Source organism: Lagenorhynchus albirostris, chromosome 2, assembly GCF_949774975.1.
Source record: "Lagenorhynchus albirostris chromosome 2, mLagAlb1.1, whole genome shotgun sequence".
NCBI classification, from domain to species: Eukaryota; Metazoa; Chordata; class Mammalia; order Artiodactyla; family Delphinidae; genus Lagenorhynchus; species Lagenorhynchus albirostris.
The window spans coordinates 77252430-77270235 of NC_083096.1; the positions used below are offsets into that span (position 1 = coordinate 77252430).

At 36.5% G+C, this 17806-nt stretch overlaps 1 protein-coding gene across 7 annotated transcripts in view; it reads right to left on the bottom strand.

Moving 5' to 3' along the window:
• The window catches only part of SNX27 (sorting nexin 27), an 83865-nt gene that overhangs the window by 56570 nt on the left and 9489 nt on the right, over positions 1-17806 (bottom strand). For 5 of the 7 annotated variants that reach the window (XM_060138642.1, XM_060138635.1, XM_060138624.1 and 2 more), the window contains exon 2: positions 3354-3585. The exons of the other annotated variants lie outside the window; for them this stretch is intronic. In XM_060138642.1, the coding sequence (XP_059994625.1) occupies positions 3354-3585 (232 nt within the window). The remainder of the gene's footprint in view (positions 1-3353; positions 3586-17806) is intronic. 7 annotated transcript variants of the gene reach the window in all.

A 17806-nucleotide genomic window follows, 5' to 3' on the forward strand; every position in this document is an offset into this window, starting at 1 on the left:
ATGATGAAAAGCTGAAAGCATTTCCTCTAAGATCAGGAACAAGACAAGGATGCCCACTCTCACCACTTTTATTCAACACAGTTTTGGAAGCCCTAGCCACAGCAATCAGAGACAAAAAGAAATAAAAGGAATCCAAATTGGAAAAGAAGAAACAGAACTGTCACTGTTTGCAAATGACATGATGCTACACATAGAAAATCCTAAAGATGCTACCAGAAAACTACTAGAGCTCATCAATGAATTCACTAAAGTTGCTGGATACAAAATTAATATACAGAAATCTGTTGCATTTCTATACACTAAAAATGAATTATCAGAAAGAGAAATTAAGGAAACAATCCCATTTACCATCATATCAAAAAGAATAAAATACTTAGGAATAAACCTAGCTAAGGAGGCAAAAGATTTGTATTACAAAAACTATAAGACACTGATAACAGAAACTGAAGATGACACAAACAGATGGAAAAATATACCATGTTCTTGGATTGGAATAATCAATATTGTTAAAATTACCATGACCACCCAAGGCAATATACAGATTCAACACAATCCCTATCAAATTACCAGTGGCATTTTTCACAAAACTAGAACAAAAAAAATTTTTATTTGTATGGAAACACAAAACACCTTAAATAGCCAAAACAATCTTGAGAAAGAAGAATGGAGCTAGAGGAATCATGCTCCCTGGCTTCAGACTGTACTACAAAGCTACAGTAATCAAAACAGTGTAGTATTGGCACAAAAACAGACATACAGATCATGGAACAGGATAGAAAGCGCAGGAAAAAACCCACACACTTATGATCAATTAATCTATGACAAATGAGGCAAAAATATACAATGGAGAAAAGGCAGTCTCTTCAATAAGTGGTGCTGGGGAAACTGGATAACTACGTGTAAAAGAATGAATTAGAACATTCTCTAACACCAGATACAAAAATAAACTCAAAATGGATTAAAGACCTAAATGTAAGACCAGATACTATAAAACTCCTAGAGGAAAACATAGGCAGAACACTCTTTGACAAAACAAAATCACAGCAATATTTTTTTGGATGCATCTTCTAGAGTAATGGAAGTAAAAACAAAAATAAACAAATGGGACCTAATTAAACTTAAAAGCTTTTGCATAGCAAAGGAAATCATAAACAAAATGAAAAGACAACCTACGGACTGGGAGAAAATATTTGCAAATGATGCTACCGATGAGGGATTAACTTCCAAAATATACAAACAGTTCATACAGCTTAATATCCAAAAAACCCCGAACAACCCAATCAAAAAATGGGCAGAAGACTTAAAAAGACATTTCTCCAAAGAAGACACAGAGGCACATGAAAAGATGCTCAACATTGCTAATTATGAGAGAAATGCAAATCAAAACTATAATGAGGTATGACCTCACACCAGTCAAAATGGCCACCATTAAAAAAAATCTACAAATAATAAACGCTGGAGAGGGTGTGGAGAAAAAGGAACCTTCCTACACTGTTGGTGGGAATGTAAACTGGTGCCACCGCTATGAAAAACAGTATGGAGGTTCCTTAAAAAATTAAAAATAGAGTTATCATATGACACAGCAATCCACTCGTGGGCATATATCGGGAGAAAAACTCTAATTTGAAAGGATACATGCACACCAATGTTCATAGAAGCACTATGTACAACAGCCAAGACATGGAAGCCACCTAAGTGTCCATTGACAGATGAATGGATAAAGAAGACATGCTACATATACAGAATGGAATATTACTCAGCCATAAAAAAGAATGAAATAATGCCATTTGCAGCAACGTGGATGGACCTATAGATTATCATACTAAGTGAAGTAAGTCAGACAGAAAAAGACAAATATTATATGATACCACTTATATGCAGAATCTAAAAAAAATGATACAAATGAATTTATTTACAAAACAGAAATAGACTCACAGACACAGAAAACAGACTTATGGTTAACAAAGGGGATAGTGGGGCACGAGGTTGGGGTGGGGGAGATAAATCAGGAGTTTGGGATTAACATATATACACTACTATATATAGAATAGATAAATAACAAGGACCTACTTGGGAAACACAGGGAACTATCCTGTAATAACCTATAATGGAAAAGAACCTGAAAAAGAATATATATATATGTGTATGTATAACTGAATCACTTTGCTGTACACCTGAAACTAACACAACATTGTAAATTAACTATACTTCAATTTAAAAAATGGTTAAAAAAAAGTATAGCACCTCTGAAACACAAAACTCTAAATTTTGTGTGTATGGTTCGGAGAATACATAGACCAGACTGACATAAAACCTACATGCTATCATCTCCAGCTAAATTACAGATGCAGTCAAACATTATTTGATCCTTCTGGAACTTTTCAGGCTTCCTTGCTTGCTTTTCTCATGTCCCCATTAAAAAGAATTTACCATAAATATCTAGTAGCTCATTCCTATACAGGGGACAAATCTCAGTTTCAGAGACTGCAACATTAAACAGCAGATCAGCTTTAAACACATGTAGTCTGTTTGCCAATACCTACAGAATGCACTGCATTTTCCACAAAGATTAATGAATTTCTCATTATACCATCACTCCCAAAATAATCAAAGGCAAATAAAGAATACTGCAACCAAGGGAAAAATTAAGCAGATTGGGCTATCAGTTGTAATTAGGTTTTAAAGAACAAACAAAGGCATTTGGGAAAGGGGCTGGCACACATCATCCAGAATTCAAGATGGGCTTTCCTGCATATCTACAACAGCAAGAAACTGGAAATGTATAAAATAGCCCATGTGAATTGCATGCAGAATATAATGAGGACCTTGGAGAAAACCAGAATTAATCATTCACACAGATATCTCCAAAGAAAATGAAAAAGAACAAGATATGAAGTGGGGTATAGGGCACTTGGAGGTTCTGACATGGACAAACTCTGTATTACCCAAATGTTTTGGAAGACACACCACACTTTAAAATTAATCTTGCTCTATAACTCTACAGAGTCAACAGTGAGAGACTGCTATTAGCAAAGAGATATGACAACCAATAAAAGAACAAACAAAATAAACTCACACATGATTGCAAAAGGCCCAAATCCAAACTTAAAACTGTCTAGAATAAAATGGAGTTATACTTAAGCAGAAATATGCCTCTTCTTCCATTACTGTAGTTCACTCCCTGCAATAAATCAGGGCCAGTGTCTTTTATTTATGTGTAAACCCATATTCCTGGTAGGCAAACTGACCTAGGTGGCAGTCATTTATCCTAGTGCTCTAATATATATCATAAATGATAAGATTGGGAGAAACAAAAGCTAGGTGTTTGAGGATGGAGTTGGGCTGACACTCACCACAAACTTCTCACCATTCTGCTCCACATGTTTGTATGTGGGGACCGATATGGGCACTGCTTGCTTTTCTGTGTAATCATAAAATGACTGTCCCAACGAGTCGTCACTGGGATCTAGGTTATCTGCCTCATGAGGAGGTACAGATAACACTGTCAAGATCAATTCCTTCTCGCCTGCTCGGATCAGGTCCACCACCTGCTTGTGTGTCGCCCCCTCAACATTCACGCCGTTCCTAAGGGGAAAAAGGGAAAAAGACAATCCCATAAACCAGAAGGGTCCAAACACCTTATAGCTCCACCCTCCTGCCCCCACTCCAGTGTCATGAAGTATGAACCACAAAATAAAAAGATCAGTTTGGTTCCAGAAAAGCTGTTTATGTTTTTACAAATCATAATGTGAAAAAGTGTGTGTGAACTTATGGCAGGGGGGAAAAATGGCAACAGGTGAAAGGACCTACCCTTCCTCTATGCTAAAACCTCGCACACAGCCTCAGGAAAACACAAGGGAAGGAGGGTGAAGCTGATGAGGGAACAAAGCTTTTAAAGCCAATTTCCTCATCCTAACTAAGCACGTATACAATACAATAAAGTGGCTTTTAACAATCCTGCCATTTGAACTGTTCTTTGTCCTTTTTAAATTTCTTAGAATTCGGAATTCTGTCAAAAGAAATTTTTCACAAAATATGCTCCCTTAATTTGTAAAGACCCAAAAAGTATGACTTAAGATAGTTCTTTTACATTTGTATCTGATTTCTCCCCATATCTTAAAATCGGTCAACTTAATTTTCCTTTATACCAAGTTTCATCACCTTGGGAATTAAATGATATATATCTTCATACACACTAGTTTCCTCTATCACTCAGTTTTTAAAAAGGCAAGGAGATAAACTCTCTAAAATTTTATTATCTGACCCAACTTCCTTTGTTCTCCCAATCACTTCAATTAGTATCTACTTTTTTTTCTGTTCTGTGCTATCTCACTTAAAGCCCTGTGTAATCAGTTCAAACTAAAAAATGTATCGCTAAGTTTACATAGTAAATCAACCTATGCATTCTCCTTCCTGTTCCACTGTGTATAAAAAGGCTGAAACTAGGAAAAGTACAAGGTTTGGAAGAACAATAATTTTGTCAAGAAAGATGCTGAGTCTCACAAAACTCACTCAGCAAACTGAACTACCTTCCCAGAATGCTGACCCCGCCCGTTATCTCAGCAAAAACCACTAGGCAGCTAGCTGACCTGGAGGTTCCCCCCATGGCTATCCCAAGAGGGTTAGGAAATACACACCTGGCCTTTAGTCAATTTCATAAAAGCTTATCTACCCTTTACACTCTTTTTCACTCTTGTTCCAAACCATTAGGGTTTTTCCTTCCTGCAAATGATGCTAGGTTTAGTAACAAGCCTTCCACAAACTTTTCAATCACTGGAATTGTCTGTCAGAGTCTGGTATCTGAAACATCCATTTATATAAACAGAACAGGCAGGAGATCATCCAGCTAAGCCTCCTTCCTTATTCTAGGTTTAACAATCTAGCCAGTAAATTCAGTGCTCTTGACATTTCACAACCTAAAATCTAACTTAAATACACACACACACACACACACACACACACACACACACACACGACAGCAATTTTACAACTGGCTAGCTATAGAAGAAAATAAAGAGCTCCCTCCACTGATGGAAATTTGAGCTTTGAAAATTCAGATCAGGTCAGACCAGTGGCCAGAAAAAGTGGTCAGTTCTTTGATCATAGAGCAGGATGGTAAAATAGAAGAAAATGGGCTTTGGAGCTAGATCTACATGGGTTCAAATCCTGGCCCTGCCAGAACTGGTCTTAAGTCATTTAACCTTTCTTAGCATTGCTTTCCATGTCTATAAAAGAGAGACAATAATAAGTCCCTAACAGAGTCGTTGTGAAGATTAACGTAATAAAACATGTAACTTGCCAAGATCAATGCCTGAACAATCATACCAGAAAGTATATTAAGGAAAGAAGTACTATGCATCTATGGGTTATGAAGAGATTTTGGTTAAAGAATAAATGTAAACCTAAGGTTGGGGATTGGTAAAGCATTTCATCTGAATCTTTGACCTAATTACTAGTTCTGGGAAAATATTTTGATGGTAGAAGAAATAAAATGGAAAAGGCAAAAGTTAAAAATCAACAGAGAGAATTTGATCTATCCCTAGGAATCTTAACTCACGAATATCCTTGTTAATTTTTTTTTTAACAAAGTGAGGAAAACTAATACCGTAGAGACTGAAGTAAATATCTTGGATACTAAAACATGATTTTTATGTTAGTATAATCAATTTTATGAGATCAGCATTTGTGAAAAAAGTTTAAGAACTGATGCTCAAATCTTATTTTTCAGCTCCCTAATTTTTCCTAATTTTAAAGGATTTTTAATCTGGACTACTCTGTCGATAGGCTTGGGGGCGGGCGGCGGTCAGTGAACCCCTACAGAATTTGTATGTAAAATTATATTTGTCTACATATATGCATTGTTTTCTGGGAAGAGGGCCCACAGCTTTCATCAGCTTCAAAAAAGGAGTACGTAATCTCCAGAAAGGTTAAAAACTATTGTTTTCAATGCATACCTCCACCCATTCAGTTTTCAAGTTAGAATACACTGTTCCTTGGGTCACTCACAGAAATATGCCCTGAAAATTGGCAAACTTAAGTGAGGCTTACTCCAAAAGTAGGCAGGGAGCAAGGAAGCTTGCTTAGGTTTCACTTCTTTAATAGTAAGACCAAGCTTCAAATTGGCTATCATCCCAAAAACCCTCTTAAAGAAACCCAAAATAACAACAAAAACAAAAAAACAGGAAAGAACTACCAGTGTCATATTCTAAACACACTTGCTAATACTTATCTGGTTCAACTGTAGAAGGAATTCTATACATTCCACAATTTAATACAAGCTGGAAATTCCTTAATTCTTCAGAGAATGAAATAGGTCAGTAAAAACCCCAGGATGCCTGATTTCAAAAAGGGGCCTCCCTCCTCAAGAATTAAGAGCCCTTCATAGTCATAAAAATGTTTATATGATATCCCCTTTTCCACAAGAATGCTACTATACCAGACTCATATTAGGTGTGGCCCAATTTGGCCGATTCTGAAGACAAAAATGAATGTAAACTATAAATTCTGCAGAAAGGGAACTTTCAGCACTAAAGACTTCTGGTTCAAAGCATGGGTTTTGGAGTCAGAGAGACTTCTGTCTGAATACCAGTTGTGCCATTTAAGAGATGAGACATTTGGCAAATGATTCAATCTCATTAAGCCTCAATTTCTTAACTCATAGAATGGGGCTAATAAGATAACAGAGTTGTTGTAAGACCCCAAATGAGATAAAGCTCTAGAATACAGTAATCACTCAATAAAAGGTAGTTATTCATGTGACAGCATTTCTATCAGCTGGGCAAGCAGGTTGGCAGTATTTTGGCCTCCTGATGATACAAACAAACCCTTTCTACGACCAATTTCCCTTGCTTTTCTTTTGTCTTTGTAACATAATCTAGAGGGAATTCATTTGAAAATAAATGACTGAGCTCTCAACCAATGATAATAAGAAACACAAGATAGTCAACTTCAAAAGAGAACTACCGCATCAGAGAACCACTAAGTCCTATACCACACAAAAGTAACTACTGCCCAGTAAGTTCTACCCATCAATGCTTTTTCTACAAAGAAAGGCTTAAACACACCATCAAAAATTTTCAACAGATATGTGATTAAACAAATACAGTAAAATGTTAATTATAGAATCTAGGTGGTAAACGGGTATTCTCGTGCAATTCCTTCAACTTTTCTGTGTGTTTGAAATTTTTCAAAATAAAATGTGGAGAGGGTTTCCCTAGTGGCGCAGTGGTTAAGAATCTGCCTGCCAACGCAGGGGACAAGGGTTCAAGCCCTGGTCCGGGAAGTTCTCACATGCCCTGGAGCAACGAAGCCCATGCCCCACAACTACTGAGCCTGCACTCCAGAGCCCACGAGCCACAACTACGGAAGCCCGCGTGCCTAGAGTCCATACTCCGCAACAAGAAAAGCCAACGCAATGAGAAGTGCACGCACCGCAACGAAGAGTAGCCCGCGCTCGCCACACCTAGAGAAAGCACGCACGCAGCAAGGAAGACCCAACACAGCCAAAAATAAATAAATAAAATTAATTAATTAATTTAAAAAATAAATTAAATGTTGAGGGAAAAAAGAAGGCAACCAAAAAATCCAACCATCCACAACTAAGACCAAAATTTAGTTTCCTTACGCATCTAGATGATACCCAATTACTTTGTGTCTTCAGCATTGTAAAGATACACTTGATAATTTTAATAAAATGCCCCTCATTTTTTACATAAGACCAAAATTTGACCCCACTGGAGAGGTCTTTAGCTAGCTAACGGGAGTGGCTTTAAGTAAGACTTTTATTCAACTAAAGTTAGCCAGCTGAGGAAACTGCAAAGCTAATATAAACACTCCCAAAAAAGCAGGGAAAAAAAGTTCTAAATAGTCAGGATTTGTATACTGTTTATGAAGGAAACTATATATAATGAAACTAGGTATGGATGGAAGTATGACACAGCCAATCACTATACGTGCCACAGGAAGGAGCCATTCTATGTAGTAAGCAGAATATTATTTTGACCCCCTGTGACACACAGGAAAGTAATTAAAGTGTAGTTAGTCCCCCAGAGGCAGCCTGTAAAAAACAGACAATAAAGTCCTATAACTGCAAGCAGTAGGAGACACTTCTCAATTCTGTAGGTTAAAACACAACGGCTACATGTTCACAGAAAGGTTAATTAAAATAAAAAAAGTTTTGCCAAGGATGTGGAAGAGATGGAATTCTCATGCATTGCTGATGGGAGCATAAAGCAATAACAATCCGGCAGTTTCTTATAATGTGAAACATAAACACATTTACTATATGACCTACCAATTCCACTCCTACGTATCTACCCAAGAGAAATTAAAACATGTCCATACAGACAATTATAGTTGAATGTTCACTGAAGCTTTATTCATCATAGTCCAAAACTGAAAACAGCCAAATGTCTATCAAGAGGTAAACAGATAAACTGTGGCACATTCATGCCACAGAGTATTACTCAGCAATAAAAAGGACCAAACTACTGATGCCCACAATATGGATGAATCTCAAAAATACACTGAGCAAAGAAGACAGAAAAGAGTCTGTTTGATTTGATTTCATTTATTTGAAGTTCCGAATAGACAAAACTATTCTATAGTGATAATTATCAGATCAGTGGTTGTCTGTCAGCGAGGGGGCAGGGGTAGGGGGTACAACAGACACAAGGAAGCTTTCTGAAGTAATATATGTGCTCTATATCTTGATTGGGGTGGTAGTTAAATGGATCTATACTTTTCTCAGATTTAAAACTCTCAAAATGTGTGCATTTGACTGTATGTAAATTAAACCTCAATAAAGTTGATTTTAAAATAAAATTATATAATATCCTCATTTATAAATGTAAAATAGTCCATCATCAGAGTGAAACAGCCCCTATTCTATTTTTAGATTACTCTGAATTTTTTTTTTGCTGTTATTGACAATGTTGTTATGAAGATCCTAATAGATGAATCTCTACACATATCTGCAGTACAAAATTGTTTAATGGATAAAACACACCCTTTTTCCTTCACCTCCCATATCTTTGTGGAAAATAAGCTAAGCCTTCAATACTTTCACGTCTTACAAGCCTATTTCAACAAAATAATGAAGAGAAAATTAAGCCAGAGCTAGTTTTACCCCTACTACTGCTTTGGCCTTTTGTCTTAACCTCCTAAAAACAACAGGACACGTATTTCAAGCCTAGTGTAGTTAAGAATGTCAGCAACAGACGATTATAAAATTAAGCCAGAGAGCAACAGCATCTCCGTCTAGTTTATTAAAGCCATAATGTGAGAAACATCAAACTCACTCAACACTTGATTAATACTATTGTATTACATTATAAATATAATTGATCTTTTTTAGGAGTCCTAGAATCCCCTTTTTAGATTTTTAAGCATTCAAGGCTGTAAAGCATTTTCTTCTCACAGAGTATTTGAAAAAGAATTTGTCCAGCCAAATAGCTAACATTAGAAAAACTTCTAATAACATTGAAGTACATCAAGCAAATGAACTTACAACTCAAAACATATTTATGAAGACTATATGCAAACATGGAAAAGTCCTTATAATATGTAAAATGCAAAAAACAAAGACTATATTGAGGTTTTTTGCATTTAAAATATAAAAATATCGTCCATTGTGATCTTATGAGCACGTAAGATATTTCTGCCCCCAAATAGACACAGTATGTAAACTATGAAAATAGCTAAGTTAGGGTAACTATGGGTAATTTTAAAAATTTAACATAGCTTTTCTATCTTTTCAATTACACAAAGTTTTTTAAACAAACTCCCTATCTTCTCTGCAATATATTTTCTTGGAAATTGGGTGAAGATCTTACAAGTTGGAGAAAAACAGTCCCCTAACTCATCAAAAGAACAACCCTTCCTTTGACTTTTCACTGGTTCATTGCCCAGTTGTTGAGTACATCTATACTAGACACTAGACTTTAAAAACAAGGAATTACTCTACTGAAATGTAAAGACATGTCCTTTTAAATTTTGCAGTTAAATCATCTGGCTGGCTTAGGTTGACTCCTTTTCATCCACCTCTGCCTCTTTGATATCTAACTTAAGCAAACAATCAAGTCACATAACTGACTAATTGTATTAGCAATCATGCTGTACTTTGCCCTTACACTCTGGAGATAAGGGATTCAGACATGCATAAGCAATAAAAATAGCCAAAGGAAGTCAAGCTTGATCGTGTCTGTACCAAAGTACAATGCCAGACCACTAAATACCAAGAACTTTTTGGAATTTTGTTTCAGAAATAATAACATTTTAGAACACCTAATTTACTGACAGGACAAGAGAAGTACAACTAGAGAAAGTAAATGGTCAAAGGTTTCTAAAACGCTTGCATTTTTTCTAATAAACAATCTGGTTAACAATTTTAAAAGCACAAAACTATTATCTCAATTACTCTTAATGTTAACTTATGTGGAAAATGAGACGATGACTACATAAACAGGTAGAAAACGGAAAGCCATTTCACTGGTAATATGCATCTAAAGTCATAAAAATGTTCATGTTCTTTCAACCCAAAATGGCCTTACTGAGAATTTATCCTAAGGAAATCATCATAATATGAGTTCCATGAGGGCAAGAACTTTATAGTGGCATTTGGACCATTCTCAAGTATTTGTTGAAAGAAATGAAATAATCCTGAACACAGAAAAAGCAAGGTACAAGTATGTTCATTATTTAGGTTGTTTCCAAATTTCTGTTCTTACAAAAAGTCAGCAATAGGGGGAAATGAATGATAAAGAAAATTATAGCAAAACAATTTAACTATAAAGCAACCATTTAAAATTGTAAATATGAAGAACAAAATAATCTGTAAATATGTTTGGGCCAATGTTATGTTAAGAAGTGGATTATAAAAATGCAACTTCTAAAAGATAACACAGGAGAAAATCTAGTGATGGGTATGACAATGAGATTTTAGACAACAAAAATGTGATCCATGAAAGACAAAATTGCTAAGATGAATTTTATAAAAACTAAAAACTTCTGCTCTGTGAAAGACACTGTTAAGAAAAACAAGTCACAGACTGGGAAAATATATTTGGAAACCACATATTTGATAAAGGACTTGTATCCAAAATATAAAAGAACCTTAAAACTCAACAATAAGAAAACAAGGCAGTTAAAAATGGGCAGGGACTTCCCTGGTGGTCCAGTGGTTAAGACTCTGCACTCCCAATGCAGGGGGCCCGGGTTCTAACCGTGGTCGGGGAACTAAGATCCCACATACCACAACTAAGCCCGAGTTCTGCAACTACTGAGCCTGTGCGCTCTAGAGCCCATGAGCCTCAACTAGAGAAGCCCGTGGGCCACAAGAAAGACCCAGCACAGCCAAATTAAATAAATAAATAAATTTTTTTAATGTATTAAAAAATGGGCAAAAGATCTGAACAGACACCTCACTAAAGAAGAAATACAGATGGTAAATAAACATATAAAAGTTACTCAACATCACTCATCATTGGAGAACTGCAAATACCATTAAATACCTATTTGACTGGTTAAAAAAAACACAATAATATCAAATGCTGGTGAAGATGTGGAGCAACAGCAATTCATTCAATGGTAGAACCACTTTGGAAGACAGTTTGACAGTTTCTTAAAAAGCTAAACATAGTCTTACCATAAGATCCAGCAATCACACTCCTAGGTATTTACCCAATTGAGTTGACAACTTATATTCACACAAAAACCTGCACACAGATGTTTACAGCAGCTTTATTCATAATTGCCAAAAACTGGAAGCAACCAAGATGTCCTTTATAAGTGAATGGATAAACAAAAGTGGTACATCTAGACAATGGAATATCATTCAGCTATAAAAAGAAATGAGCTCTCAAGCCACAAAAAGACATGCGGGAGTCTTAAATGCATATTGCTAAGGGAAAGAAGCCAATCTGAAAAGGCTACATATTGTATGATTCCAATTAATTATATGACATTCCAGAAAAGGCAAAGATCAGTGTGCTGCCAGGGGCTTGGAGGGAGGGGAGGGATGAATAAGTGAAGCACAGGGGATTTTTAGGGCAGAGAAACTATTCCGTATGATACTGTAACACTGCATACACGAGAGGATGCACTTGTCAAAACCTACAGAACTTTACCACACAAAGAGTAAACCTTAATGTATGCAACTTTTTCTTAAATCATAGGTTCAGAGAATTCCAGGCTATAACAAGAGAATCTAACTGTATTTCAAATTTCTTTTTTTTTTTTTTTTTTTTTTTTTTTGCAGTACGCGGGCCTCTATTTCAAAAAACCTCATGGAAGCGGGTAGGAGGGAAAAGGTACAGACCTAAGTAACTGGAAATGAATGAATTCTGTAAGATTAAAGGCCAAAGGGACTGCACATAAGTACTGTATTCTAGTTAGTAAAGTTGTTTCCCGAAGGGGTACAGGTTAACAATTCTGGTATTACTACACATGTATACTGGAATTGAAAAATTAAGTAAATAAATGGTGCATGTAGGGAGCCAAGTTTCTCATTGTTGGAGTGGAAATGTACAAATCAGCAAGGGGAAGGGGATAAAACATCCATATGGTAATGAAGAAAAGCTAGAGACATCAGTAAGAACTCATGTTTAACTTAATATAGATACAGATGGTTACATATAGAAATATTTATAGATATGTATATATACAGGGGTTAATAAACACACATATATTTCTTTGCTCTGACAGCTGAGAGGGCCTGAAAGTACACCCTCTTAGCAAGAACCACACCTAATGCCTAGATCTTGGTTTCTAATAACATTCTCCAGTAAAAAGAACCAGTGCCTCTTGGAGAAATGGCTGATTCTAGGACTGGGGCAGGAAACACACAAGATGAGCCTGGAGCACTGTGTAGTACCAGAAAGTAAGGAAGTGCTCAAAAACAAAACAAAACAAAAAAACACACATTGATGAGAGTATGGTAGAAGGGCACAGAAGCCAACTGAAAGAGCTACCAATGGCTGATTCTGGAACAACTGGAGCAACAAAATAAAGTGGCAGTCTCAGATTATACAACCCGAAGTATAAAATTATTATCCATGAGCCCATACTGATATAAATAAATGACAATAAATTTATACACAGGGGAGAAGAGACATTCTTCTCCTATGGAGAATTCCAAATAAATTATACAGTTATTACATACTAAAGGAGAAAAGCATAACTTCCCACTCCTTAAGTGTGGGCTGCATATAGTGACTCCTATCCAAAGGGTACAGTATGAAGAGGGGGGAGAGGAGGAGGAGAACAACTTTAAAGTCGAGAAACCTGGCAAACTACTTTAGCCAGATGATCAAGGTCAATATCAAGAGTCATAAATAATGATGATAGTATGTACAGTTGATATGAACTGATGAAAATGATACTTTACCTCTGTGACTGTCCTCCCAAAATCACCAAAACTCCAATCTAATCATGAAAAAAAATCAGACAAATTCTAATAGTCAGGCATACAATACCTGACCAGTACTCCTCAAAAGTGTCAAGGTAGGGGCTTCCCTGGTGGCGCAGTGGTCGAGAGTCCGCCTGCTGATGCAGGGGACACGGGTTCGTGCCCCGGTCCGGGAGGATCCCACATGCCGCGGAGCGGCTGGGCCCGTGAGCCATGGCCACTGAGCCTGCGCGTCCGGAGCCTGTGCTCCGTGACGGGAGAAGCCACAGCAGTGAGAGGCCCGCGTACCACAAAAAAAAAAAAAAAAAAAAAAAGTGTCAAGGTCATCAAAAACAAGGAAAGACTAAGAAAATGTCACAGCCAATATGCGCCTAAGGAGACATGACAACTAAATGTAATGTGGTATCTTGGATGGGATCCCGGAATAGAAAGACATTAGGTAAAAACTAATGAAATCAGAATAAACTATGGGCTTCAGCTGGTAATAATGTAGCAACATTGGTTCATTTATTTTAACAAATGTTAAACATGTAACAAATAACCATATATAAGAGAAAAACTGTATGGTGGGAGTGGGGGATGTATATATGGAAACTCTACACTACCTGTTCAATTTTTCCATAAATCTAAAACTATTCTAGAAAATGGTCTATTAATTCTAAAAATTAGATCACAAATTATATGTAACAGTATGACTTCATAACAAATACATTAAAAAAGGACAGCCAAAATACAAAAAGTAGTTGTGTTAGGATGATAAGATAGGTGATTTTTTTTCCTTAGTCTCCAAATTTTCTAACATTACTAATACATTACTTTTATAATTTAAAAAATGAATTTTATACCACTAAACACCTACTAGAATGACCAAAATCCAAAACACTGACAATACCAAATGCTGATGAGGATATGGCTTAACAGGAACTCTCATTTATTGCTGGTGGAAATGCAAAAGGGTATACTTTGGAAGACAGTTTGGTGGCTTCTTATAAAAATAACATACTCTTGGGCTTCCCTGGTGGCGCGGTGGTTGAGAGTCCGCCTGCCGATGCAGGGGACATGGGTTCGTGCCCCAGTCCAGGAGGATCCCACATGCCGTGGAGCGGCTAGGCCCGTGAGCCATGGCCGCTGAGCCTGCGCATCCGGAGCCTGTGCTCCACAACAGGAGAGGCCACAACTGTGACAGGCGCGTGTACCGCAAAAAAAAAACAAACAAACATACTCTTACCACCTGGATCCAGCAATTACGCTCTTTGGAGTCAAAAACTTTTGTCCACACAAAAACCTGTACACAGATGTTTATAAGCAGCTTTATTCATAATTACCAAAACTTGGAAGCAACCAAGATGTCCTTCAGTTGAGGAATGGATAAACTGTGGTAGATCCAGAAGACAATGGAATATTATTCATCACTAGAAAGAAATGAGCTATCAAGCCATAAAAAGACATGAAGGACACTTAAATGTATATTACTAGGTGAAAGAAGACAAGGCTACATACTATATGATTCCAACTGTATGATAATCTGGAAGAGGCAAACATATGGAGACAGTAAAAAGATCAGTAGTTGCCAGGGCTTAGGGGGAGAGAGGAATGAATTGGCAGAGCATAGAGGATTTTTAGGGCAGTGAAACTACTCTGTATACAATGGCAGATACTGTTATTACAAATTTGTCCAAACCCATAGAATATACAACACCAAGAGTGAACCCTAAAATAAACTATGGACTCTAAGTGACAATGATGTGTCAATGCAGGCTCATCAATTCTAACAAATGTACCTCTCTGGTGGGGGAAGTTTATAACGGTAGAGGCTATGCATTCTATGGAGAGCCCTAATTCACAAACCCTTACTAAAGCCTTTTTTAAGTATCAAAAGCAAAATTCAACATTTATACCAATATTTTAAAGCACCTACATCCAAAAATTTAATGCTGGGCAAAAGAGAGTACTAATAACGATTAAGTATGGCCCTGGCAGGGTTGAGAAACTGAGAGGTATGTCAATCAGCATCTAGTCTTCCCAAAGAGGGAAAAAAGAATAAATAACGTGTCAAAGAAGCTGCTCACCATTACTGGGACTTTTTACCTTTGGCTGGGTGTTCTATTCACAAAGAATGCTGCCTGAGGCAGGAAAAGTACAAATAAGCATCATCTGTCTTTCGACCATAATACCTCCAGCCACAAGTAACAAGGGTTTACTACTTGGGAAGGAGTAATAGATTCCTCAAAACTTCTAGTTCCAAGGCAATCAGGAAACAAATATAATCTACACAGGTAGACTTATTTCTAAATAAATGAATCTTGTCATTCAATAAAAAAAACTATAATAAGGCTTAAGGTTTTAAGGTATTTTAAAAATCAATATAAAATTATAATCAAGCTATTCAGAAGAAAAGTTCATTTGTTATCTGATAATTATCCATAGGCCAATGTAACAACTTGACACCAAGAGTAAAAACAAACTTGTTCATTTCCCTCCTAATAAAATACAAAATTCTAGTCTTAGAATTTTAAAACAGCCTCCTATATTAAAATTACTAAGGCTTTGGATCTGTGCTCCACATGGCCAGGACACAACTAGTTTACACCTTTTATCCTAGCATAATTAATGGGCCCCTTTCAAGTGTCTTGGTCTGGACAATAAACTATACAGTCCTCCTAGTTTTAGTACATTTTGTGTCTGGAAGACTCCTGTGAATATGCACATAGTCTCTAGGCACTTGCATTACTAGTTTAGATAACTAAGGGCAGAAGAGTACTTATGGCGGCTTGGAGGAATTGCTCTAAACTTGTTCATCCCATTGTGGTGAGGCAGGACGGGGGAGGTTAGGGAGGAGGAATAAGAATCAGGTCAACTATTCTTAAGAAATAACCTAAGGCTGCCGCTTTCTCCACCAAACCTAAAATTCCTTAGTGCAAAGACTACATGTCATTCAGCTTCCTATCCCCAGTGTCTAATATTGTATGTGTCATGTAGTAAGCACTCATTAAAAGTTTTCCCTGAGTGAATGAAAAAAAATTATTAAGATTAGCACATAAACTCAATACTGGTTTTCCTTCATGCACTTCCATAATTTAATTCCTTATTTTTAACTTTTATACTGGTTTCACTATTTAGAGGGAAGTACTAAAAATATTATGCAAGCTCTACATTTTTCAAGCCTTAGTATTAGTGATCATTTTGTTTTCTATTGTGGGTAGCAATAAAAATAATGGTTAAGAGTAAAATATGACATTCAATTATGTAAGCAATTCCAAAGTGAGGCTATGTTTTCTTTTACTGAAATATACTGAAAATAAAAGTAAATTGTTTTTATTAATTTTTTAAAAAATAAACACTGATTCCAAGGATAGCAAAATGAGGTAAGAAGAAGGAATAAGAAATAAACATGTTGACATTTAAAAAGCAGCCTGTATTTTATGTTAATTCTGGGAATAATCTATTATAATTATATTGTTTCATCTCATAAAAACTAAATGTACCACATTTAGTTAAAAAATTTAAGCACAGGGGCTTCCCTGGTAGCGCAGTGGTTGAGAGTCCGCCTGCCAATGAAGGGGACACGGGTTCGTGCCCCAGTCCGGGAAGATCCCACATACTGCGGAGCGGCTAGGTCTGTGAGCCATGGCCGCTGAGCCTGCGCGTCCGGAGCCTGTGCTCCACAACGGGAGAGGCCACAACAGTGAGAGGCCGGCGTACCACAAAAAAAAAAAAAAAATTTAAGCACAATGGGTTTCCTCACACGACAGAGGCTAAAGTATTACCAGTAAAGTCTTAAAGAAATTTCCCGATACTAAAGCTATAAAAGTATACATTTATCTTGTTTGGATAAGATTTTTTTGTTTGCTTACTTTTCAACTTTGGTCTTTAAAAACTTGATCAGCATATAACAACTCTATGGTTCAATTTAAATGTAAAGCTAGATGTGAAAATAGGTTACTTCTTCACACTGCGGGGATAATGAATGCTAGATAAAGGTAAGAAAGTTGCTAATAGCCATAATGGTTTCCCTAACCTGACTAACTCATTCTCCTCCTATCTACCCTATTTCTCAGGCCCCCTCAATCAATTATTCACCAGCAAAACAAACATGATCAGTCCTAAAGCATTTCTTAACACCAACTCAGTCTTTGAGATCTGCTATAATTTGAACCATTACCTAAATGGCCAATTTAAACGCAACTCCCCAATGTTTTTAGTTTGGTGTACAGTGAAAGTTAATTAAAGAATAAAATCTACTTGTTTTATCAACAACCTTAGTTTGCAAGTCAGGTAAATTACCAAAGGAGGAATCTTAATATTTTAAAGTTCTATTTCACTACTATTTCTGAATTATCACATAATGCAATTAAAAACATGCTTCTTCATGTGATCTGATAAGTCTGTCCTGCGGTGACA